The sequence below is a fragment of the Delphinapterus leucas genome, chromosome 15 (assembly GCF_059928025.1).
Source record: "Delphinapterus leucas isolate spDelLeu-1000000601 "Yukka" chromosome 15, BTC_Dleu_Yukka2, whole genome shotgun sequence".
Taxonomy (NCBI): Eukaryota; Metazoa; Chordata; class Mammalia; order Artiodactyla; family Monodontidae; genus Delphinapterus; species Delphinapterus leucas.
In genome coordinates this window covers 20,521,193-20,547,687 of record NC_143143.1, presented here as the reverse complement: position 1 = coordinate 20,547,687, position 26,495 = coordinate 20,521,193, and the positions used below count along the sequence as shown (strand labels likewise).

Here is a 26,495-nt window from a genome sequence, read left to right as displayed (position 1 = left end):
TTAGTCCTATGAAGTACTGGAGTCACTTCACATTTATTAACTCACTTCTCAAAACAATCCTATTATGCACTTTACAGGGAAGGAAGCGGAAGAGGACAAATTACTTGTCTCAGGTCACATGGCTAGAGGTAGTACATGAAGCTAAAGAATGGAATTACAAGTAAGGGTTGATAGAATTACTTCAAACTGTTGGGACTTCAGAAGACCTCAAACTTTAAAAGCCTATGTATCTGGAGCCTGTAACACTGCAATGTTTTTCAGCTTTTAAAATCATAGTAGTACCTCTAGCTGTGGGATAAAGTAAGCGTTCAAGAATAAAAGTCAAAGGAGCAGAATGTTTACACATTTTTAGATGCAAGCTTTCTCAGAATGAACATGGTATAGTTGGGAATGCATTGGGGCAAGGGAACTAAAGGCCTGGAGTTTTTCCATTTCAGCTTACATTAAATGTGTGAAGAGATCTCTGGACCTTGGCCTTATCTTCTCTGAGGATACTTCCTGCTTATCTTCTTGACTCCGTTCTCTTTCCAGATGAAAGAGGTCAGGCTGTTACTGCTTAAAACAAATATGAAACAAACTATGGCTAGCACTCTATTGTTTTCTTCTTAGTTTAAAACAAACACACTAGTTTGTAGAATTTTATATTTTGGGCCTGGGTAAGCACCTTCTATATTAGATATATTCTAAGAATTTGTGATTTATGAACACTGTACTAAACAGTTTGTATGAGAATATCACCTTTGCATTTAACCTTTCATGTCTGATCTCTCAATTTACATTACTTTATTTTTAATGGGTAATATTCATGTTTTTGGTCATTATTTATCCTTTTTTCAACGTTACTAAATCCACAGCTCATCTACTCTCAACGGGTGGCTCACAGATAGAGCAGCATTTTAGCCCAATCTTAAATCACTGAAGACACAAAAGGAGTTAATTACAGGTGTAGTCAAAGAGATACGAGAAAACGTGGTATTATCAAAACATGAAGGGACTTTCTTGTGGCTTTGGCAAAGTGTCCTCTATTCTTGACAGATGACGCCAGAAGGGTAAGGAGCAAACAAAGTTACAGAAGGGCACCGAACGCCAGAGTAAACAACTTGAATTTGGCTGCAAAGGCTTTTAGGGCATTAAGAAGCCATTCAGTTTTTCAGCAGGGGTCAAGTGCCCAGGTATGTTACAGAATTCTGATGCTGGCAAGTATAACGGCTGAGAGGAGAACTGAGAGGCAGGCTATGGCACCATCCAAAAAAAAAAAAAGCAAAACCAGGGCAGTGACAATGTGAATGCAAGATGTGATACTATTTAGAAATAGACTAGACGAGACAAAAGTATTGAGGGGGATGGAGATGAAGCAAGAATCAAGGACCTATGAAGGCTTGGATAGGTGCTTTCAAATAAAAGAACAGAGACAGAATGAGAGAAGCAGCTGTGTTCCATTCTAAGCACTTGGAGGCAACAGTGGAACCTCCAGATAGATACCCATTAGACGGCTTAAAATAGGGACCTGATGTCAGCAAGGAGGTGGGAGCCTGAGATACAGATCTACCACCCATCTAGTAGTTAACTGCCCAGAATGCTTAGAAAAGTCCTAAGGACTAAACGCTATGGAAACACATTTAAGGGACAGAGGGAAAAGAACAGTCAGAGGTAGGTCAAGAAATAGGGATGAGCAGGATCCCGGAAGGAAGAGTTCAGGATAGGGGAAAATACTGGATGGTCAGTGCCAACTCTCCAACAGACACATTATGGATTTGTCTCTCCCCATCAGAAGACCCACGAGGGCAGGGACCTTCTATCACTGCTGTATCTGCAGTGCCTACAGCAGTGCTCGGCTCACAGTAGCTAGTCAACAACAACTTGCTGAGTGAATAAAAGATACAGGTTGGTTCTTCTTAAGTGGTCGCTGAACTTCACAAATAGAAGGCACTGATAACATAAACCAGGGCCACTTTCAGGACACCCACCTCCCTACCCCCTTACCCTTGTCCAACTCTCTAAGCAGAGCACCACTGGGAGTCTGTCCCCCAGAAGACAGAAGAATGTTCACAAGCAGTGAGTCTACCTTTTAACTATGTGATAAAGGTTTTTTCATGTGTAGGTCTCATTCACCCTTTTTTTTTTTTTTTTTTGCTGTACACGGGCCTCTCACCGTTGTGGCCTCTCCCGTTGCGGAGCACAGGCTCTGGACGCGCAGGCTCAGCGGCCACGGCTCACGGGCCCAGCCGCTCCGCGGCATGTGGGATCTTCCCGGACCGGGGCACGAACCCGTGTCCCCTGCATCGGCAGGCAGACTCTCAACCACTGCGCCACCAGGGAAGCCCTCATTCACCCATTTTTGATGGAAGTCCTAGGTGGGCATCGTCTTTATGATGGGCACCTCTAGGAGACTTTATGAAATAGCTAGAGCCTATAAAAGCTATACAGAATATTTGAACACAAAATTTTAGATTAAAATGAACCTTATGAGTTATGCCAAATGAAGAAGTCACCCCGTCATTTATCTGTTTTATGAGTTTTCACATTTGCTTTAAAAGTAACATACCTTGATTTTTTACAGCTCTCATCCCCACCATAGTGCTGGCACATTTCCAACTATATGTAGAAGGTAAAAGATCAGACTGTAGAGTACCAGATCTTGTGACAAAGAGCCCCAAACAGAGCCTTGCAGTTTCTGAGGCAGAATCCTACCCAGACAGGTGAGCTGCTTGGATCTTGCATCCTTCATCAGGCCATCTCAGCCAGGCTCAGCTCTCTTCACCCATCCACCAGGCCAAGCAAGACTTGTAAAACATGCACAAATGCCTAGCACATTGTAGGTGCTAAGTATTAACTGACTGCAGGCCTGAATTCTTCCTTCACACCATGACTGTAACAAGAATCCACCTCTCTTCCAGCTTCATTCAGATCCTCAGGGCTTCTCTTCACTGAAGCAGTTCTTAAGGTTCCACATCCCTCAGGAAGTCTTCCTTACTTCCAAAGATGAATGATCCCTTCAGGCCTATTATCTCTAAATGCAACAGGCTTTGCATCTCCTACTTACTCAAAACTCCACAAAGTGTATTTGCTACACGGGTATTTATTCAATGACTTTCTGTATTTAGTCATCACTTTTCATTGCTAAACTCACTTCGTATCTCATTTGCATCACAGTTCTTCATCCTGGATTGTGAAGTCAACAGGCCAGGGCGAACCTGTTAGTTATGATTTACAATGACCGGCATGGTGTCACAATCAAAGAGCTCTGGGTACATGCTTGTGGTGAAAGAGGATGAGGATGGAGATGAGGGTCCTGAGGAAGGGTCCAGACAGGCTGCCCGACCCATGGAACCTGAGGCCTGAATAAGGCCTGGGATCTGCTTTCCCCTCTGCCCTGAAGGGTCCATCTATGGGCAATTCTAAGGCACAGCGGTGAAGGACATGATTGGCCCACCAAGCGCAGTCCTCTGGTCTAGTGGCAGCCCCTCGCCTAGAACACAGTGCAACAAGCATTCCATTTAGAAGATCTTCCTGAACACATGCAAGCAGCATTAGCTAATGGAAATGGAGACAAGGTCTTTCTTGGAAGAGAGTGTCCCAGAAGACACTCTGCCCCAAGACCAACCAGGTCCCTTTAAAGGTCCCTGAGAAGAGCAGCCTGGGAGCAACCAAGTCTTTCAAAGGCTGACAAGGCACAGAGTGGATGAATGAAAAGATAATAATACATGGAAAACAACAACAACAACTTTGGCTTATAAAACCTCCAACTTGAGGCAGGGACATCAGTGTCCACCAACATGCAAAACCAGGTATGATCGTAGCAGATGGTTATCAGAAATGCTTTGGCATTTCCCACACCGCCCACATCCCTGCCCCTCAGCCCCCGGGCCCCACACACTCACACACACACACACACACACACACACACACACACACACACACATCTGCAGAACAAGTCAGAGGTTGGCATCCAGAGCCTGATGTCAGGACAGAACTCTTGGCACTCTGCACTACATCACTGTGATTAGTCCTATCTAGACAGCAAAAGTAACACTGGCCTAAGCTTGAATGGCAGGGTCTGTCCAGTGAGGAGTTAGGCTGCACCCAAGACTGCCAGGTCTGGAAAGTCTTTCACTTCTCCTACTTCGCTGAAAGGCTGTCCACCCTGGTTGAATGTCAGCTTATACCGTAACCGGATGGGCTCCTGAGCAAAGATAAAAGATGTTATATTAGTGGGGAGTGAACACAGAGACAGGCCCAGAGTAAAAGCCTTTACCCACCCCGTAGTCACCAAGTAACAGTATATGTATGTTAACTCCACCCAAGTGAGGGCTTCAAGCAACTGTATGACAGGCATACCCTGGCCTTGACCCTCTGGGACTACAAACACAAAGGGAGCCAGGCTTACATCCTGGGAATCCTCCCACGCTTTTGCAGTCCTGGAGACCAGCTAAGAAGACAGACTGGCCTCACCCTTTCAGAGGATTCCATGGGATTAGGGAGAGTGTGTACCACTCCCTTGGTCCCCAGCTATGACAATCTGGTCACAGATCTTTCAATAAGCCCCAAAGGAAAACGGACTCTGGCAAGGGGCATTCTACCACCATCCCAACCAAAGCAAGACCTCAATATACCTCTCTCCACCTGCCCAGCTGCCTCCCTAGAGCTCAGGGGCCCCCATTTCCCTGCTACCACAGACACCAGAACATACTTTGTGTGGATTGTCAAGCAGCAGCATCTGAGAGATCACTGCTGGGGGCATCAAAGGACTGAAAGCAGGAAGCTTGGAGCTGGACGCTGGCTGTAGTTTCACTCTCATTGACTATTGGGAGCAAAAAGAATCCAACATATAACTCATTCCTAACAAACTACAGCTTTAATGAGGGAGATCAGGTAAACAGGAGAGCTTGGCCTCCACCCCACCAATTGACGAAAGGATCCAAAAGCCCTTCCACTCATACATGGAATGTGTCTGAAGTTGTGTGATCAAAGGTTGGCTTCTGAGAGGCAGCATGAAGAGTGAGAGCATATCTTGAGTTGAATTCTAACTCTGCCTCTTACTAGCTCTGTGATTTGGGGCAAAATATTTAACCTTTCTGAACCTTGGATTGATAATTTAATTTATAAGATAGAGGTAATAATAGCACATGCCCTACAAAATTACCATGAGTATTAGAAAACACATAGTTTATTTTTGTCTGCTTTGAATCCTTCCTTTCAGGACAGGCCCCTTGCCCATTTCTTGTGATTCTGCTATGGCTGTTAATCTGTGGGGAGCTACTTCCCTCGAGAAAAAAAACATAACATGCAACTCGGCCAGAGTACCTCATACCCCTTAACACGAGTGACTGGTCCAAGGTATGCAAGTAATACCAACAAGGCCAATCCTAGCCCTTCCTTAGGTAATCAATATGCATGCCTCATGTCAGGGGAGAGTTTCCTTCTGAGATAAAAAGCAATAAGGACCATGTAACTCTGGAGCTGCTGGTAACCATTTCCTGCTTGGTGGAGGGAGTCTATGAGAGAACAGGGTCCAGAGAGGAAAAACAAAGTCAAGAGATGGAAAGTGACAGATTCTTAAGGAACTGTTTAAGAATTTACCTGAATCCAGCCATATCTGAAGTCAGACGTTCAGGAATCCTCAGTTAAATGAGCCGACAAAACCCCCATTTTATCTTAACCTACTTCGAGTAAAGATTCTAGCCCTTCCACCTAATAGATAACATCCCAGCAAAGGACCTGGTGTTCAAAAATGATAGCCTTTATTGAAAAATTCAAAGGAGCGGGCCAGCCGCTGACTCACCTTTGGCACAGCTACTTGAAACATGATGTCCCAGACAGGTTGGGTGGCCGTGCTCATCATGGTCAACAGTAGCACCTGTACCTCTGGGTGGCCAGGGGCCCCAGTCTGGGAAAAGTGGAGCAGAATTCTGAATCCATTCCGGTCATACACGATAAGAGGAGGCAGGTTGCCTGGTAGAGAAGGACCCGACCAAAAGGATTAGCACTGTTACAGACTCCCCTGAAAGAGCAGCCATGCTTGAAAGAGATGTGCACCTATCACCAAATCCTGTTGCTTCTCCAGTCAGAACAGCTCCTGGAATTAACCCTCTGCATCACCATAATCCAAGTCCTCGTTACCTCTAGTTGGACTCCTGTGACATTCCAAACTGATCTCTCCCCTCCCTCCGACCATCCAGTACCAGTTTAAGAAAAAAAAAACAAGCATTTTTTTGAGCAAGAAATGATTATGATTAAAATAATGTATGAACACTACAGAAAATACAGGATACCATAAAGGAGAAAATAAAAAACACCCTTAATACTCCCCAGAAATAAGCACTGCTAACATCTGGGCCTACATCCTTCTGGTTTCTCTTGTATGACTACACACACATAACATCTCTTATATTTAATTTTACAAAACTATAAAGACAGTAGATCTCTTCAAATTAATTAGGTCTTGGAAATACTAAAGGGATTGTTCTACTTTAGCTAAGAAATGATTCGTAAGTTAATTTTGGGAAAAGATACGTTAGACTAACCATTAAAAAAGAAGGGAGAGTAGGGCTATTTGCATTAACAAATACTCAGATATGTACGAAATTGCAATTGAAAACAGCATGCAGAACAGACCCAAATACGAGAATTTAACATGTCAAGAGCATATATTTGAAAATCACTGGCTGATTCAATAAATGGCAGGCAGCTTGCTAACCAACCGGAAAAAATTTTAATGAAAATCCTTATTTCATGCCAAACATCACTTATCAAAACACACATTATAAAAATATAGTTTAACAATGAAACTGTCGGAGATTTAAAAGACTGAAAATACTCATGAGGTATGGAGGTGAGGTTATGGGGAAAAAGGTAACCCTTCCAGGAAGGAACTTGGTGACGAAGATCAAAATTTTAAATGTCTACACCCAGCATTTCCACTTTTAAGCATATATCCTAATGAAATAATCAGGAAAGTTTCAAAAATGGATCTCCATTTTTTGCAATGGGTGTTCACTGTAACACTGTTTATAACAGTAAACAACTGGAAACAAATTATCCTTCAGAAAGAAACTGAATAAATGAGTTACAGTACATGTTAGTGGCATAAGAATGAATTCATTTTTAAAAAATCAAGGTTTTGAAGAATAAGGGCATGAAACAATGCTATAGCTTAAAATATTAAATAAAGCAGGATATAAAACAGTATATATACTATGGTGACAATTTACTAAACATACATGCATGGATAAAACAGGAAAATACATCAAGACATTAACAGAACTTTCATCTCTGGGTGGTAACGGTACAGATGATTTAAATTTTCTGCTCTATTCTGTCTTTTCTAAAACTATATTGAATTTTGTTTTTTAATAATTTCAGATTTACAAAAAGTTACAAAAACACAAAGAATTCCCATGTACCCTTCACCCAGCTCCCTCAAATGTTAACATTATATATAACTACAGTGCAATTATCAAAACCAGGAAATTAACAATGAACATTTATTATGTTTAAATAAAAATTAATAAAGTAAGTATGCAAAGGGCCCCCACTGCTGACTTTATTTCCTCTGCCTGGTTCCAGGGCCCTCTGTAATCTGAGCTCACCACACTGAGCCACAGGAAGGCCCTGTGCCCAAGGAAGGGGCCCAGGCCCTAGATCTAAAGACCCCAGTTGTTTCCCGCTCACATACCAGTGTGCTGACCACAGGCAGTCTCACCTTACTTAGCTGGGCCTTCCGTTTCCTTTTCTTTGTAAGGGAGGTTAATAGCTACTTTTCCTGCTTTAATGAGGATCATTAGAAAGGAAGAGGGTCACCAGCCAAATTCTTCCTTTCTTTCTAATTCCACCTCTTCTGAGTTATTTTAGATCACACTGAACATTCCCTTCTTGAATTCCAAATGAAGATCATCTCCGTAAGTGGATTCAAGGCCCCTAATTAAATTCCGCCTGCCAATATCCTTCACTGTCAACTCCAAGACAGAGAAAACTCAAAAAAGTATTAGCTAAGAGACATGGGCCACCCGCCTTATCCTCTGTCCCCAGGCAGTATCTCTCCCCGACTCATCTTCCCCAGTTTAAGAGCCACCCATACCAATCCAGAGTGGATGAAGCTGGGCATCTAACAGGAAGGGAAAAAAAGGGTGAAACTGTACTTACTGGGCTTAACAGACTCCAAAGGGACAAACACTTGAGCCAGAGGTGTATTCTGGGAAGACGGAGAAGAAGCCAATGGGCCAGCCTCCCAGGACCAACCTGGAGAGGACTTAGTACCTGGTGGCACTTCCCTGGGGATATTTTTCTGTGGAATATAATTCCTGCAAAGAAATAATATCAGGACTGGCAAAAACTGTAGAGAATTCCAGGAATCTGATTAGGTTTTGTGAAAAATAAGGGGAAAAAAATAAATATATATGCATGTGTATATGTGTGTATGTATATATTTTACGAGTGTATGACTTTAGACAAGTAATCTAACCCATGCCTCAGTTTTCTTACTGTAAAATAGAAACAGTTTAGTATCTATCTCATAGGCTGTTACAAGAATTAAATGAGAAAGTATATGAAGAGCACTGAGCGGAATGTGTGCATACAATAAGGACCCAATAAAGTAATTAATGTTGTAGTTGTCAGGCAGTCTCTGACAACAAGTAGCTCAGTCAGATGGTTTCCCATACAAGATCACCAGCGTGACGTAAGCTAGGAAGATGGCAGCACAAGTTACACTGACCACTTCATTCATACTTCATGATTTTGTCCATTTGGAATACAAATCAAAAACATTTATGGAAAACCAAACTCCAGACGTAAGTAACCCACCAAAATTAGAATTATTACTGACCCCATGTCAAGTGGCTATAAACAGTAAACTAGGAAGAAACCCCCTACGGGTACTAACAAGAATGACCTCCCAGCACATCTCCATTTCCACCCAGCTCTGTGGTCTCCACCAGGGACACAGGCTCTCAGGCTGTTTGGGGGAAGGCAAAGTGTTCCAGCCTTGCCAGAGGCAAAGGGACAGGATCTATGAAAATATGTTTATACTCATACCTAAGAGCACCTCTACTTTTATAAATCTGTACTATAGAAACACTCCAGGTTCCTCCAACCTGGAAGCTATGTAAATATCCACAAGAGGAAAATGATTAAATATATATATGTATATGAATTATTATTCAACTATTAGAATCAGGCAAGTTTACATAAATTGATGAAAATGTATCCAAGATGTGTGATATAAAAAACCACAGTGGAGTACAGTTTGTAAATTATCTCATTTGTGTAAAAATAAGCCACAGCAACACATTACTACATGTGTAGAAAAAAAGCAAAGAAGGACCATGCAACATTGTCTTTAGAGAGTGATATTTGGGACTTTCTATATTATCTATTTCTCTAGTAATCAAGCTTTGCTTCAAATTACACTGAAATCAGGAAGAAAAAAAAAAAAACAACCTATAAAGACAAAAAACGTCGTCATCATCCAGTGCTGTTGCTGGCCCGACGTGTGCTTTCCTGACTTAGGATGCGGAATAAAAGGAGAACACACTGAACTCCGACAGCAAGGAAGCGGCCCTTCAGGGGGAGCAGCATCCCTGGGCCCCGCTGCCTGGCCTCGCGCAGTGAGCGAGCACTGCACACAGGAGCCACTCTTCTACGCTCCTTGCCCACAAGACTCACAGAGGTCCCGGCGACGGCTGTGGGGAGAGGAGATCCAGCAAGTTCCTTTCTGCAGAAGAGCTCTGGACACCACCACCCGGCAGTGTGCTGGTGGTAGGGTTCCTCTTTTCCTGACTGCAATTCTGACTCGCAACCTGTCAAAACCAGGAATGACTAAAGTAAGGCCAGGGCATGAGTGACTATGAGCCATGGTGACATCGTGGCACAGCTCTCCTGACCCCAAAGCCCAGGCTTACTACATTTCCTGGGGCAGGTGGGGAAAGGTCAAGAGGACATGACTCCTCAGCAGACCTTTAGTAAGCAGGAGCCTGGATACAACAGAAAAGGGTAGGGAAGAAGGAGAGCAAAATCCCTCCAGGGGTTCAAGCCAGACAGTAAAGGGGAGGATGAGGAAGAGGCTTTGGACCTCCGAGTCCACAGTGCCACCAGACTATGCTGTAGCCCTCCACCCTCCCCCAGGCACTGCTGCCCTCATGAAGGTAGGTTTGAGGGACTTCCCCTCTCCTCTCCGGTCCCTAGGAAGAGCTTCCTTACCTTTTTGGTAACTGGGCCATCACTGATCCCTGTAAAGAAGGAACAGAGTGAGATGCACATCCGTAGCTCTACCTGATATGGAGACTGATACCATCACCCTTTCTAGAACATTTAGAAAGCCTAGACAAAACAAATTAACCAAAGTCATTCAACTCATTCATGGCAAATCTGAAACTGAGTACAGGGAGGACCTCTCTGAACTTCCCGGTATACCCAATTCCTTCTAAAAACCGGCACACTCTCACCAGGGGGAATGGGCTTACTCTCTCCCTGGGAATCAGGACCATTCTGTGCCTGCTGCCCCTAAACAGCACCCTCACCTAAGGCTGCCAGGTCATGATGCAGTAAAGATGGCGCCACAGTCCCAGCCTGCTCGGATCCACTGTCCACCTCCAAGTCAATCAGGGGGCAGTTCTTCATGCGGCCTGTTGGATTCTGAAAGACTAGAAAACAGACAGTTAGGAAAATAAGTCAGTCAGAATAAGAGCAAAGTCTCCACTTAAAGGTTATCAGTTTCCCTCAGGCCTCCTCCCAATCAAAAGACATCACCTCACCCCACCCTTAAGCACACCCCAGATGAACCTTCCACCTTAGCCGACTGGCTTGACTTACAGCCTTGAGTGGCATCTGAAATACGAGGTAACCAGAGGAACTGCCTTCCCACCCCAGTAAACACAGAATCCTCTAATGGTCCATTCAACCTGGACAGTAGCAGAGCTGACCGCTCCAGGTCAGAGGCCTTTGAGGTTCTGACCACAGTGAATCAGAATCATCTCGACCGCTTGACAAAAATGCAGGTCCCAGCTCTACGTAGTCTTGATTCAGAAGGTCCAAGAATCTGCATTTTAACCAGTACTCCAGATGATTCCGATTTAGCTAGCCTGACACTAGGAAACATCTGAAGAAGGTCATATTTTTTTTGGTGTGAGCTCCCATAAGTAAGCACTCATGAGAGGTGCAATCCAAACCTGGGCACGGTATAGCCACCGCTTCTGTTTACAGCCAAAGCTAGTTCCAGCCTAGCAGTCAACCCGTGATGGCATGTGGGGCAGAGGCTGGCTATATAAAACCAATTCTCAAGGGAAAGGGAAAAGAGGACATGCTCTCTCATTTCTATACCATAACCCAGAGGGTTCAGGGATCCATTTCTTTCCCTGTGTTTGCAGGCTGCCCCACGGCAGAGGGTGGGAGAGGTTCTCTGCACATACCTCTGGAGACAGGTATGTCTCCCAAAGAGCTGACCACTGTGTTCCCAAAGGTGACACGGCCCTCCATCACCTGTTTGTACAGCAGAACTCCCTGGGTGAGGAGGTCATTTGCCTGGAGAACCTCCGCTGAAGAATGAGAGAAAAATCAGAATCCCCTGGTTTAGCTAACAATCTCAGCCTTTTTTAAGCCACGCCACAAAGCAGCTGTCACACGGCTCTACCAGGTTCAGTATATCCATGCCTCCTGCCCCCAGATCACGAGATCAGTCCCCTGGCACACCCAGTCACTCAATCCCTGAACCTCAACACTTTCTTCGCAGGATGTAGGAGGAACCAAATTTTTTCACTTTCTTTGTCTGTACTGTCCAATATGATGGCCAACACTTGAAATATGGGTCTTTCAAGTGAGGAACTAAAACTTTAATTTTAATTCAAAACTTAAAGCTATTTTGTCAATGTGGATGCAAATATTAAAAAAAATTTTTGGTACTTTATTCAGTTATTGGGAAGCGTGTAGGAAACAAGTTGGTACACGAATCTACTTTTTCACCTGTAAATTTTATAAAATCTAAGTACAGATCAAGTATTCCTGATGAAAATCTGACATCCAAATTGAAACATCCTGTAAGTATAAAATACGCAGTCCATTTCAAAACTGTCAAGAGTATCTCACGATCTGGTTTACCTGCAAGAAAGCCTCTCCTAGGAGACAGACAGAACAGCAACAGGGCCAGGGGCTATGCATAACACTGCAGGCCATGGTACTAGGAAAACACTGCAAGAGCGACCAACTATTCATTTCCTGTCAATTTTTAAACTGGATGGAAGTTGTGAACTAACACGAGGTTGAATTCACCTGGCAAAGTGTTTTATTTGGCATGTACAAGGTGATTAAAATTTAAATTTTGTGACCTCTGACTTCATTGCAACCGGAGGAAATAACGGGTTTAGACAATAATTACATCACAAAAAACCCAGAAAACCAGATACCAGGGGCCTCTTCACATCACCTGTGAAGCATTCTTGCTCCCCAGCACACGCCCTGCCATTTGAACCTGAATCTGAACAAGCCTCCTGATCCAATTTATAAGAAAGCAGGAATTTCAGAAATCTCAGGAACAGAGAAACATTAAATACCATGGGAGATGCCATCAGAAAATTGAGACCAAGAGAAACTCTGCAAGTCAAAGGACATGTTTTTCATGCATGAAGTAAAAAAGAACAGGGGCTACCCATTAAAAGGGACTTAAATATCAACCAATTACAAAGCGTGGTTTTTCTTTTTGATACTGATTTACAACAAACTTTAAAAAAAGAAAGAGGGTCAACAAGGAATGATTAGAGGGAAAAATGCCCAGGAAAATCTGAACACTGACTGGTTACTTTGAAATGTTTGGAATTTGCTTAAAAATAGAATTGGGAGGACTTCCCCGGTGGCCCAGAGGTTAAGACTCTGCGCTTCCACTACAGGGGGCATTGGTTTGATCCCTGGTCGGGGAACTAAGATCCTATAAAAATAAGTAAGTAAAGTAAATAAATAAATAAATAAAAGTAAATGCATAGACAGTCATCGAACAGACATCTAATAAGGTGCCAGATCTTGTTAAAATAAAAAAAAAATAGAATTGGGGATGTAGGGGGGAAGATGGAGGGAGAAAGCAATACAGATAAAACAAGATCAAAAGACTGGCCATTAGTTGGTAATTATTAACAAAAGGTGAAGAGTACATGGGGATAGAATAAATCCTTTTTGTGTGTTTTGAGATTTTCCATAAAATAAAATAGTTTTAAACGTTTCAATACCTGTGTACAGGATTACAGTTCTCCCCTGTGCCTTCCACTTGGTATCCCCACTTAGACTCCCCACCCAGCCCCTGAAGGCACTTTGGGTGTGAAACCTTCCAAGGAGCCCCTCGCAGCTGTTTCTCAGACCTCTGTGAATGTTCAGCCTTTCTTCAAACCTTCAATTGTAGCCGCTCTTTCTTCTATCCCCTTCACACCCAATCTACATGGTAAATTTCCACCCTTTTCTATGCTTTCAGACTTGTGGCTCATTTCTTGCTCAAACATAGTAGATTCCTCTGGAAATCAGAAGAATCAACTCAGGCCACACCCTCCCCAAGCCCAACCACCATAACACCTAGGGGCTACTGTCTTGTTTCTGCGTCAGCAGTAAGGCAGGAATCCCCAAGTCTGTCCTGCACTCTTGGGTGCTGTCTATGCCTAAAGAATAAGACTGTACCAAGGGACTTCCCTGGTGGTGCAGTGGTTAAGAATCTGCCTGCGAATGCAGGGGACACAGGTTCAATCCCTGGTCCGGGAAGATCCCACATGCTGCGCAGCAACTAAACCTGTGCGCCACAACTATTGAGCCTGCGCTCTAGAGCCCGCGAGCCACAACTACTGAAGCCCGCACGCCTAGAGCCTGTGCTCCACAACAAGAGAAGCCACCGCAATGAGAAGCCTGAGCAACACAACAAAGAGTAGCCCCTACTCGCCCCAACCGGAGAAAGCCCGCACACAACAACAAAGACCCAACACAGCCAAAAATAAATATATATATATTTTTTAATTAAAGAAAAAAAACATCATACCAAGCGCATCGTCATCATCAGTGGTATCGCTTGCCAGCCGGAACAGGGTGGGCCGCAGCTTTTCACACCTCTCATACACGACCTATAAAACAGAGCTTGTTATATAAATTCTCAGTAAGTGTGTTATAAAAAAAGAAAGATCCCAAGATGTGTAAATGTGAAGAAATGGGAAATCTCTACACTGCTTTCAGAAATACGAAATGACACAAACACTCTGGAAAATGGTTTGGCAGTTTGTTAAAGAGTTAACTGTACATGTAGCATATGACCTAGCAATCCCACGTCGAGGCATTTACCCAAGAGAAAGGGAAGTGTATGCTCACGCAAAACCCTGTATACAACTGTTTACAGCAGGTTAATTCATCATCACCCAGAGCTGGAAACAATCCAAATATCCATCAACAGATGAACGGATATACAAATTGTGGTATACGCATACAACGGAGTACCACTCAGCAGTAAAAAGGAATACACTACTGGGACCTCCCTGGCGGTCCAGTGGTTAAGACTCTGCGCTCCCCAGCATAGCACAGGAAGATCAGCTCCGTGCTTTGTGACCACCTAGAGGGGTGGGATAGGGAGCGTGGGAGAGAGACGCAAGAGGGAGGGGATATGGGGATATATGTGTACATATAACTGACTCCCTTTGTTATGTAGCAGAAACTAACACACCATTGTAAAGCAATTATACTCCGATAAAAATGTTAAAAATGATAATAATGAACACTGCTTTGCAATCAAAAAAAAAAAAAAAAGACTCCACGCTCCGAAAGCAGGGGCCATGGGTCTGATCCCCAGTCAGGGAACTGAGACCCCACATGCCAAGTGGTGCAGCCAAAAAAAAAAAGAATGGATCTCGGGTCTCAAATAATAACGCCAAGGGGGAGAAGAGAAGCCAGACCAAAAAAAAAGTGTAATACTGTATCATTCCATTTATATAAGAGTCTAGGAAAAATATACTAATCAGAACAGAAAACAAATCAGTGGTTGCCTGGGGATGGGGAGAGATGCAGGAACGGAAGGGAAGGGAATGAGGAAGTTGGGGGCGGGTGAGGGACATAAATTTTGATTGTATGATGATTTCTTGAAATATATGTGTATTCCTAGTATGTCAGTGATACTCAGTGCCACCTGAAATTTAGTTTTAAAAAGAGTACCTGCAAGGCTGCCTGGTCTGGCGGGGCCTGCCCTGGCCTGCGGTACATGCTCAGCATTTCCTGCAGCACCTTCACGTGGCTCCGTACCTCCTCCACAGCACTGACTCTCTTAGACACCTTTTCTGATTTTTCTTGTTCCTTTTGGGAGAAAGAGGATGAAGTGAGGGAGTAGAAGCTCTGAAGAAAGCCTGAACAAGCGCCGGGAAAGGGGCGCTGCACTGTGGAGAGCTCAGGGAAGCCACCAAAACATGGAGCGAATGGAGTGTTCACTCAGCGGGTAGAGAAGATGCTCAAGGCCCGGAATCCCTGGGACAGACAATTCAGTTTGGGGAGCTGGGACTACTCCTTTGTACCACCAGCCTTAATTCCTCTGGAAAAGAAATTCCCAAACCTGGATTCTATCCACACCAATACCGGTCGCTGGGACGGAAACTGGTGTCTGTGAAACGCTTTGAGTTCCTAGACAGAAGTACTAGAGAAACACACAGCAGTTTCTGCTTCCAGTCACCACCTCGCTGCCCTTCAGGGAGCCCACAGCTGTTCCCCGGTTCAGGGCTAGGCGGCCATCCCTTCTCCCAGACGACTGTGTACCCACACCCTCAAGCACACACATACATATACACTGTCCAGCCCCCGTCAAGTGCTGCTTCTGCAGAACCCCCTGGAAGATGCCCACCTCCTTGACCAAATTCTTGATCAGCCGGTTTGCAGCCTGAAGATCCTCAGGATGGTTGCTCTTCAGAAGCCTTGTCAGAAGCTGAAGAGGGAACAAGACTAGGTGAAACCAATTCCCTCTGTGTCAAACGGCCCAGACTGATAGCACCAGCAACAGCAGAATCAGCACTCATAAGAGCTCGCACATTTTATACGCATTACCTTACCAAATCCTCACAACGACACAGTAACCTAAGGATTAGGACCATCCCCACAGACCACTGGTTTTTCCATGGGGTAGGGCGGTGGATGTCCCCAGGGAACCTCTGGCAAAGTCCGCAGACATTTTCGGTTGTCACAACTGGGGGTACTCCTGGCCTCTAGCGGGTAGAGGGATACTGTGCACACTCTATCCTACAGTGCCTAACGACCTCCAACAAGGAAGCTGACTGGCCCCAATGCCAACAGTGCCAAGGCTGTCTCGGACCACATACCATGATGTGACAGACCTTGGCGATCTTGTCCACCTTATTCCCAACAGGTATAGGAGTCATTCACTCTTTGTTGGATGGGTGGCAGGACAGGTGGAGATACTGAGTGCCAGGGAGTCTAAGCAGCTGACACAAGACCATCTTTCTCAGAAGTCCATGCCACACCTCCTCCCCTGTTCCTCCCACCCTCTGCAATGGTGAAGCACCCGTAGGAGAGGAGCCAGAGGGAAAGCCGCCCAGAACCCAGCACAGCCCTGCTCATTCTGCCCCCAGTGAGCGCCCAGATCCAAGGGAAGAGTACAGCTGACAGTTGCAGTTGGAAGGCAGAGGGTACCAGAAGATACCCATCCTCGGACTGGAGTCTTCCTGGTTCTACACTCACCAGACCTTGTGAGGGACCAAGAACGCTAATGACCAAAAGCACTGCCACCTTTAGGGGCACCCTGGAGTTATCCCTGGGTCTTGGCCTAGGTTTGGACCACCTTGCTTTTCCCTTCCCTCTCCTTACTGATGTCCGAGGAGCAACGGTTCTGGGAGACAAAAATGGAAGGAAAATGGGTGAGATCATGCTTACTGACACTAAAAAGATCTGAGCCAACATACCACCAATTCTTTACTGCCCACTCTCCTCCCCCGACACCACACTCTGGATATGACCAACCACCCACATTACCCACTAGGGTTATCCTTTCATACCTTCTTTCCCTCAGGAACACTGAACAGATAAAGTGAAAGATATAAAGAACAGGACACTTATTATTTGGCCTATCCACAAAGAAAACATCCAGACCTTCAGCTACCTCTCTCTGCTCCACAGGGAACTCAAAACCCATCTCCCCACACTCTCCCACACTTTGGTTTGGGGTCAGGGGACATTGCAGGAGAGTCCCTAAAAGAAGGGATCTGTGGAGGGGGGATGAATTGGGAGATTGGGATTGAGATATATACACTAATATGTATAAAATGGACAACAAATAAGAAGCTGCTGTGTAAAAAGGTAAATAAAATAAAATTCAAAAAACAAAAAAGAAGGGGTCTGGTCAGACTCCAGGTAGGCCACCAAGGTCAGGGAGAAGCTCCTTACCTTTGACTTTTCTTCATCGGCATCAAAGATGGAGCTCTTGGGCCAGGGAGAAGGTGGGGGCAAGATTTTATCCACTGGTAGTTTAGGGTCTTGCTTTATGATTCCTAAAACATGCAACTCATGAATATACGGATATAGGTACCCGTTGACTTCAGCAGGATCCAGTATAAAGCCCAGAAACTCCTGGTTCCTGATGTCCCACCAGGAAAACACTGTCAACGACCTTACAGAGATACACCCAGGGTATGATCAAGGCTCTGCATCCTCCCATGAAAGAATCCATGGAACCAGTACAAAGTTGGGGAGGTCAGAGCCAACTAAATCAGAGCAGAACCGGACTGTAATGCCAGTGGTCAACGGGCCTTACACTATACAAATACTGATCATTTTATGCAGGTATACAACCTCCCAGAGCCCAGAAATTAGTGTAGAATCCCTAATACTCCTAAAAATGTTAAGTGAGTGCGTGCGACAGGGAGAAAAATAAGTCCATGCTGAATCCAGGCTCCTCCCACAGAGTCCAAGAGAAAAGGAACATGGACTCCCAGCTTCTACACAGGACACACTCTGGGGCTCACAACACAAGAGGAATAGGCTCATTCTCCAAAGGCCTCACAAAAAGAGAATGGGAGAAGCCTGATGGCCCACTGAAATCCTTCTCTCCCGACAGAAAAGCCTCACACTGCTGGGGGAAGGACGCCAAACCTGCTGTCCTTAGAACAGTGGTGAAAACCTACTGCAGCTGGAAAAAAAAGAAAAGAAAAGCCTGTGTCCCTGGGAGAGGGGCAGCAATGTGTCCTGGCCCAGACCCGAGTCGGGATGCGACAGGATCACAAACAGGTCCCACCAAGACCAGGGACACATGCCTGCCTGAGACTGAGGCTTACTCACAGCAGAACCAGCACCACCACCACCAGGCTACGGGCACTGAGGAACAAGTAGTAAGGGTCTACTGTCAGGAAAGGCGATGGAATAAGACCCCCTCTGAGGTGTAGAGCAACAGGAAGACCCAAAGCTGAGAGCAGAGCAGATACTGAGAGAAACGCTCTAGCAAGTCAGCCTCCACCCTCAACACAAGCTAACACTAGAGGAATCTGGAACCTGGCATAGTGAGGGTAACTACAGCAACAACCATCTCAAACCTAGCTCAACTCCCGTCAACCGGAAGGAACGATCTGCCCATTTCCAGGGATCAAAATTACTGCGTCAGCCTCTATTGTTGTATCTACTGGACACAAGATCTCCAGCTTTCACCCCAAACTGACAAAGCGTACAAAAAAGCAAGAAGGAACAACTACTGTGAAAAGGGAATGCAACATAAGTAATGGTAGTGAGACCTTGTTTCTTCAGCATCTGGTAAGCATCTCGGATCTTGATGTCTTCTGGAAACCACACTGTCCAACTGAAGAGTATTTCAATGACTCTTCCTTTAACTTTTTCTGTGGTCCAGGAGCCTAGGTACTGAAAAAGGAAAGGGAATTACAGAGCTGGAAGGGACTTGGTGAGACAGGAGGGAAGGCGGCAAGACGTAACCTTTAGAGAATGACACAGCTGTTGAGAATACGACATAAACCGGTTAGAACCGATTAGGCCCAAGATGGTGTAAGATTTGACTTCCAGTAGACCTTGAACTTCAGTATACGCTCATTGTAATACATTAGCTAAACGACACACCCACAGGTGCCATGACCGTTCAGAGGCTGACCATAAAAGGCCAGAAAGTGAGCGGTGGCCCAATTCCTGGAAATCTCTGCCCCTTCCCCAAAATAGCTGGAATAATCCTCCCACTCGTTAGCCTATGAAATCACCCAACCCATAAAAACTAACCACCCCATATTTCAGGACTGCTCTCACCTTTTGAGACATTCTACCTTTGGAATGTATATCTCTCTAAATAAATCTGTTTTCCCACTTAGTTCTCGGGGCAGAGCCACCTTGCCTGCGCACTTGTATCCCTCACAGGCGTCCTATATTAATAAATCTACTTCTTGCCTATCACGTTGCCTCTTGCTGAACTCCTTCTGCGCAGAGACATAATGAACCTGAGCTTCAGTAAGTCCTGACACCAGGTGATTGATTTTAATTAAAAGACACTGGGTTTGGGACTTTCCTGGTGGCGCAGTGGTTAAGAATCCGCCTGCCAATGCAGGGAACACGGGTTCGAGCCCTGGTCCAGGAAGATCCCACATGCCGCGGAGCAACTAATCCCATGTGCCACAACTACTGAGCCTGTGCTCGGGAGCCTGCAAGCCACAATTACTGAGCCCGCATGCCACAACTACTGGAGCCCGCACACCTAGTGCCCGTGCTCTACAACAGGAGAAGCCACCGCAATGAGAAGGCCGTGCACCACAACCAAGAGTAGCCCCCGCTCGCCACAACTAGAGAAAGCTGGTGCACAACAATGAAGACCCAATGCAGCTGAAAATAAACTAATTAATTAATAATAATGATAAAAAAAAAAAAAAGACAGTGGGTTTGAGTCCCAGCCCGTGGGTTCAAGTCCCAGTCTGAGCTTTGGCTGGGTTCAAATCCCATCCTAGTTGTGCAGTTTCATTAGTAGACTGCCCAGCCCACACTATCACTAAAGAGATGGCTGCTGAGACCCAGAGAAGTGAGCTGCCCAAGGCTGGTAGAGTTGAGGCACAGCTAGAAGACGAATTATCGGCACCCGTTTCCAGGGCTCTTTCTGGGTTTCAAAGAATCAACCTATAAAGCCACTAAAATTAAATCCTACCATATATTGGCCTAGGTTAGAGCCACTGGGGACACTCATTATTTGACTGTGGCAAGTCTGGAATGAAAATAAGGTAAAGTGAAAGGAATTGCTGAAACTCAAATGTTTTGATTCATTATAAAAGATCCTCTTAAAATTAAAGGATTATGGAAATAAAATATATATATACATATATACATACATACATATATATATATGTATATATATATATATATATATATATATATTTGACCCTTGTCCTCAGTTCCTCCTGGCACAGAATTTCAAAGACCCTAGGAATTTCCTAAGTGACAGGAACGTCTTTTGTTATTTACAATGAGCCCCCACGGACCATACCTGAGTTTCTGCTAAACACTCCTGGTGGGCACTTAGTTTCAAGGGAGGGATTGACCATGTGATTAGAGGGTTGGAACTTTCAGCCCTATCCTGACCTCCCCAAGAGGAGAGGGAGGCTGGAGACTGAGTTCAATAACATGGCCAGTGATTAAATCAATCATGCCCACATAATTCCAAAACAACCAGGTCCACAGAGCCTTCTGGTTGAACACATGGATGTGCTGGGAGGGTGGTATGCTCAGGTTCCACAGGAGAGGGCATGGAAGCTCTGCTCCCCCTTCACCCCCAAGACCTTGGCCTATGTATCTCTTGCATTTACATCCTTTATAGTAAAAGAATATTAGTAAGTATAGTGCTTTCCTGTGTTCTGTGAATCTTTCCAGTGAATTATGGAACCTGGCAGAGGGGGTCAGAGGAAGCTCTGAACTTGTAGTTGGTCGGGCAGAAGTGCAAGTGGCTTGGCCATCCCCGAGACTTACGACTGGTGTCTGAAGTAGGTGTAATCTAGGTAGGACTGAGCTCTTAACCTGTACGGCCTGTCCTAACTTTGAGTACTTATTTTCAGAAACGAATTAAATCACAGGACACCAAGTTGGTATCAGAATTGCTGGGAAGCAGCAAAGGAATGTTCCACCAATGTTAGTTACCCGATAATGGTGTCGCTAAGACAGGTACCAGGAGGAAAGCTACAGAAGACAAGGAAAGAAGGAAACTTAAAGCTGCACCCAATATGTCTTGCTATCTCTACCAGGAAACCTGTGCCCACCAGCTAGGCACCTCTGTGCTCACCCCTCTAGACCACCTGTCTACAAGGCCATTTTTAAAGGGAGAATTTGAAAATGCTAAACATCAAAGGGCGGGGATCAGCTGATGACCATGACCATCATCCTACACCTTGGAGAGGAAAGCTTTCACCTCTCAGCTCTCACAAACCTGGGACAGCCTGGCAGGTTCTATCCATGAGCAGGTCTGCCTCTGGACCAAGAAGGGTGACAGGAGTTTGAAACCCGGGGGGCATGCAGAACAGTGAGCAAAGCCAAGCCCAGGGTACTCACCTTTGGGGACAACACTTTGATGAGCTCGTTCAGGAAGCGGAACTTGGCCACCTCATTGTGGAACTTCTCCCCACAGTGGTTCACACACACCTCCAGCACCTGCGCAGACACAGGACCCCCATGAGAAGGGGAAACCATTGGCTCCAGGGCTCATTTCAAACCTGGTAAGTATTTGCTGAAATCATGGCTCAAGACTGAGGACACTAAAGATTGGGAGAAAGGGTGACACTTTCAGATTAAGAAAAAAAAAGAACCTGTTTGCTCTTGTAACTGACAGGTTTGTGCCCAGGAAATAGCTCAGTGGGGTACTCTGAGGTCACCCCACCTTTTTTTTTTTTTTTTTTTAATATTTATTTATTTATTTGGCTGTGCCAGGTCCTAGCTGTGGCACGCGGGATGTTCGTTGCCATGTGCTGGATCTTTGTTGTGGCGTGTGGGATCTTTTAGTTGCAGCATGCGGGATCTTCTAGTTGCGGCATGTGGGATCCAGTTCCCCAACCAGGGATCGAACCCCAGCCCCCTGCATTGGGAGCGTGGAGCCCCAACCGCTGGACCACCAGGGAAGTCCCTCACCCCACCTTTTAAGGAGACCCTTCGGGTAGGTGAAAGCAGTCAGAGAATCACTTCCTTCTTTCTCCTTAGAGGCGGAAATTGGACACGGAATACCCAAGAACTGTTAAACTACGGGTTACCTACTGGCACTTGAGTGACAAATTGGGCCTGTAAATGTCTTCTTTGGTCCACAATCTTGTTTAACATTTCAAATCAGTCACCAATATTGAAAAATTCAGAGAATTCATATATTTAAAAATCTAGATTCCCAGTTTCTCTTAAACAGAAGTCCTAGCAACACTGGGCCCAAACTCACGCCTGGCAACAGCCAGCAGGTCCTGCACTGTAGCTGCCCTCTTTAGACTGGGCATGGGCTCTCCAGTTCCTTGGTCCCCACCCAGCAGCTCATTCACTTATGTTACCAATCTGGCCCTGTGGGACTTGACCTTGCCAGCCCGGGTCTAAAAAGGGCAAAAAGAAATAAAGCCTTCCTCTCCTTCTCGCAAAGCGGGCTCAATACTACTCTCCAGAAGCAGATCTAGAATGGGGCAATCTGAGCCCAGAGCTCCCTCCAACCTGCTTTCTCAAGGCCAGTGAAGGCGAACCTCTCAGAGCCTCTTCCCCACAGAAACGGTAGCCTCAGGACAGGAGAGCTTAGGTTAATGGTCAAGCCGAACTCACCGTTAAGGCATAAAGAGCTTCTTTCTCTTGTGGAGACTGGATCTTGTGGGCTAGTAGCCAAGGTGCATGGGTTGAGCTAAGGGAAAACAAAGACACCTGGACTCTGGGCGGAGAGGAACACACCAGTCTGGCTGAGCACACCCGGTAAAGTCCCCTCTCCTCCAGGAGCTCGGGTCCCAGAGCAGAGGTGGGATGTGACTGCACAGGGCCAGGCATGAGCCCCTGAAGGCGGCCGACTCCCACCCACCCTTCTCATAGCTACACTTCCAGGGCACACCATCCTCTCCCCAGTCAACCCACCCCTACAACTTCCAGACCTGTGAGTAACTTGGTCGTGAGCAGCACAGACCTTGTCTGTCACATGGCAACTGCTCAGTTAACACTAGAGCAGAAAATGTGATCAACCTTCTTGCTCGTTTCAAAATGAATATTCAGCAACATGGAGATAAAACATCCGGATGACTGACTCATTTCTTAAGTTCCTATCCAGATACTTTAGAAACCAAATTCAACAAAATCTTACCCCTTTTCCCCCTGCTTTTCCTTAAGAAAGACTGCATTTAAATTACGGAGAACACACTGATCTTTCACATGGCTGCGTACCCTAGCTACATTCTATCCCTAACATTCATAGACCTCCTCAGGAGCAGTGTTTCTTAACACTATTTAAAATGTATTAAGCAGCTGCCAGTTACAAACTGACTACTTGTTTTTTAGAAAACCACATGAATTTGCTATTTCTAGAAAAATAATGTACTCAGTAGATCATGGAGGTAGAAAAAAACGAAACAACAATCTACGCTACGTGAAACAATCCTGAGAAACAAAGGCATGCACAGTCTGAGGTGCCCCCAAAGTCAAGCATGTGTGTGAAGTCACCTTACCCACTGGGATCAGTGTTCACTTGGTCACAGAAATTCTGAATAGCTGACCAATCCTGTTCTGACATGCTTGGGTCTGTGGCTTTATCTGTCAAGGAAATAAAAAATAAAATTAAAGTATAATAAAGAGAAACAAACACCTCTCCACACCACTAGCCCCCCAAATATGACAACAGCCAAGGACTGTGACATCACCTCTAGGGGATCAGACCCAGTGAGCAGACAGCTGAAAGGGACAGGGGCCTGTGTTCATCATCACTGTCAGGCACAGTGTCTGGCCCACGATACGGCCTCAGCGGCTGTTTGCTGACTGAATGAACAGCTCAACTGGTTAACAAGCTACTGTCCTGAAAGGGGCTCCATTCCCAGTGCAGGGGATGGCCTATGTGCACCTTCTTCATGCCCGTGTCAGGACTCCCCCACTTTGGCCCTGCAATGAGGACGGGCTTGGGCCAGCATCTGGGCGTGGGCCAGAACCTGTAAGCTTCTTAGCCATGTGACCGGAAGACTAGAACATACAATGAAGCCCTGAGCGGCTCCCACCATATCCTCAAAGTAACAGGCCTAAATCTGAGCCTCCTTTTTCTGAAATCTCCTGACCATCCTATGTAAGAAGCTTCTCCACATGTCAGTGGCTTATCCAGTCTGACAAGAGGACCTCCTTGTCTTCACTCCTCAAAATGCTATTTCTCTCTGCTACCATACACATGGCCAAGGAACCCAGATCTAGTCACGCTAGGGTCTCCCCCATTGGAACATTCATATTCGGATGAAATATGAGGACACGGAGCATGAAGAGCACGAGGGCACAGCCAGGAGCAGGAGATACCTGGAGAAAGAGGGATTGTCAGAAGGCCTAATGTTGAGACCATGCTCCACGGAAGGGAGGGGCAATCCTTGACTTCCTGGAATAAGGGGTTGTGTGTATCCTTCCTGGTGCTTGATGGTAGCAGCTTCTTCCTCTCCTCCCACTGCTGCTGCCTAGAATCTGCAGCCAGCAACCCAACAAGGATGCCCATTCCACACGCCCCACCCGCAGACTGAACCAGGCCACATTCTCACAAAGGAGCTGCTGAGACTGTCTTCATCCTGCCCTTTCATAACACTTCCCTTACTCCCCACTGTCCAGCCTGTCCTGGCCTACCTGGCTCTCCAGTGAAATATCTTACTGGTCCTGACAGAGAAGCTCTTTCAAGCTCTGCAAATAAGTAATTCTTATGGTCACATCTCTGACACTATTCCACTTGCCTGAACGTCCACTTCTCTCCTCTCAAAATCCTATCCATTCTTCAAGGCCACTCTGAATTTCCGTCTCCTCCCAAAACCCTCCTCCCACTGCTCCAGCCCCTACTAATTCTCCTCCCTTCTGATCACTTAAGACTACACAGTCATCCAGAGTTTAACTTTTCCAGACAGCAGTCACATTTATGTCACACAGAAGTCATGTGCCCCACAGCTCAACAATGAGATTCAGAGGACAGGTACTCAATCCCCCATCTTCCCACCCACCAACTCCATCCTAAGTGAAAAAAGACAACAAAGGAGAGCAAAGGAATTAGATGATCAATTCCCATATGCCCCTCACCTTTTTCCTCCTCAAAGCTCTTTCCCTATGTTCCATCTCTCAAAATGCTGTTCACCTTTCGAGTCCCAATTCAAATGCCACTTCATAAAGACTTTCTTAATCTTTCTATCTCCCACCCCCACAAAACAGAAGCCATCCCTTTCTTCTCAGAAGGCCCACATCTTATCTGCTCTTTCAGGATGGGGATCTCCAGCTCCATCCCTTACTAGTTACATGTCCTTGGGCTCTCTGAGCCTCAGTTTCCTCAACTATAAAATAAGGAAAATAGTACCCTCCTCATGGGATAGCCACGAGATTTTTAATAGACAGTGTCTAAAGTACTCAGTATAGCAGCAAACATTAAGTAATCAATAAAAGATAGCTAATCTTATAATAGTCTCTGCCTTTTACTTTAGTATGTACACATGACTTATTACACTTAAACTTCAAAAGTTTATTCAAAACGAAGGCAGAGGGACTTCCCTGGTGGTCCAGTGGGTAAGACTCCATGCTCCCAATGCAGGGGGCCCGGGTTCAATCCCTGGTGGGGGGACTAGATCCTGCATGCATGCCACGACTAAGAAGTCTGCATGCCGCAACTAAAGATCCCACATGCCGCAATGAAGATCCCGCATGCCGCAACTAAGACACAGCAGAGCCTAAATAAATAAATATTAAAAAAACAGTTGGTAGCAACATATTCAGTAAATGTTAAAAAAAAAAAACGAAGGCAGGGGCTTCCCTGGTGGCGCAGTGGTTGAGAGTCCGCCTGCCGATGCAGGGGACACGGGTTCGTGCCTCGGTCCAGGAGGATCCCACATGCCGCGGAGCGGCTGGGCCCGTGAGCCATGGCCGCTGAGCCTGCGTGTCCGGAGCCTGCACACCTGGAGCCTGTGCTCCGCAACGGGAGAAGCCACAACAGTGAGAGGCCCGCGTACCGCAAAAAAAAAAAAAACGAAGGCAGAAGCCATATGTTTCCTATAATGCTTAGTACAATGTCATACCCATAGGCACAAAATAATTACTCATGAAATAAACTTAAGGCAGTGATTTCCAGAGAGTCTGATTAAGGAGATCTCACTCATCTAAGATAATTCTTTACCCTTTAAGCTTCATTAAGTTTCACTTCACTACAAGGTCAAGCTTGACACCTAAAAGGCATTCAGACCTCAACACTTGACTCTACACCCCACTGGCAGAGAAGAGCAGGCAGGACCCCAATTCACCATGCAGAATCCAGCTCTCTCCCTCCTCCCCTACTACCAGGTCACCAGTTTTTCCAAAGAAAGGAAGGAGAAAACCTC

General features: G+C 45.6%; 1 protein-coding gene across 2 annotated transcripts in view; it reads right to left on the bottom strand.

Annotated features, from left to right (window-relative positions):
• GGA2 (golgi associated, gamma adaptin ear containing, ARF binding protein 2) overlaps positions 1-26,495 on the bottom strand; it is a 33,110-nt gene continuing 6,615 nt past the window's right edge. Inside the window, exons 2-18 of one of the 2 annotated variants that reach the window (XM_022588544.2) lie at positions 23,631-23,715; positions 22,747-22,822; positions 21,514-21,612; positions 18,723-18,846; positions 17,386-17,489; positions 15,833-15,913; positions 15,157-15,294; positions 14,000-14,081; positions 11,406-11,531; positions 10,518-10,640; positions 10,198-10,226; positions 9,664-9,797; positions 8,143-8,300; positions 5,783-5,952; positions 4,691-4,801; positions 4,038-4,183; positions 1-3,469 (exon numbers count right to left, since the gene is read on the bottom strand). In XM_022588544.2, coding sequence (XP_022444252.1) covers positions 4,073-4,183; positions 4,691-4,801; positions 5,783-5,952; positions 8,143-8,300; positions 9,664-9,797; positions 10,198-10,226; positions 10,518-10,640; positions 11,406-11,531; positions 14,000-14,081; positions 15,157-15,294; positions 15,833-15,913; positions 17,386-17,489; positions 18,723-18,846; positions 21,514-21,612; positions 22,747-22,822; positions 23,631-23,715 — 1,751 coding nt within the window. In that variant the 3' untranslated portion in view covers positions 1-3,469; positions 4,038-4,072. Of the gene's footprint in view, positions 4,184-4,690; positions 4,802-5,782; positions 5,953-8,142; positions 8,301-9,663; positions 9,798-10,197; positions 10,227-10,517; positions 10,641-11,405; positions 11,532-13,999; positions 14,082-15,156; positions 15,295-15,832; positions 15,914-17,385; positions 17,490-18,722; positions 18,847-21,513; positions 21,613-22,746; positions 22,823-23,630; positions 23,716-26,495 lie in introns of both variants that reach the window. The other variant, XM_022588543.2, reaches the window with a different exon arrangement.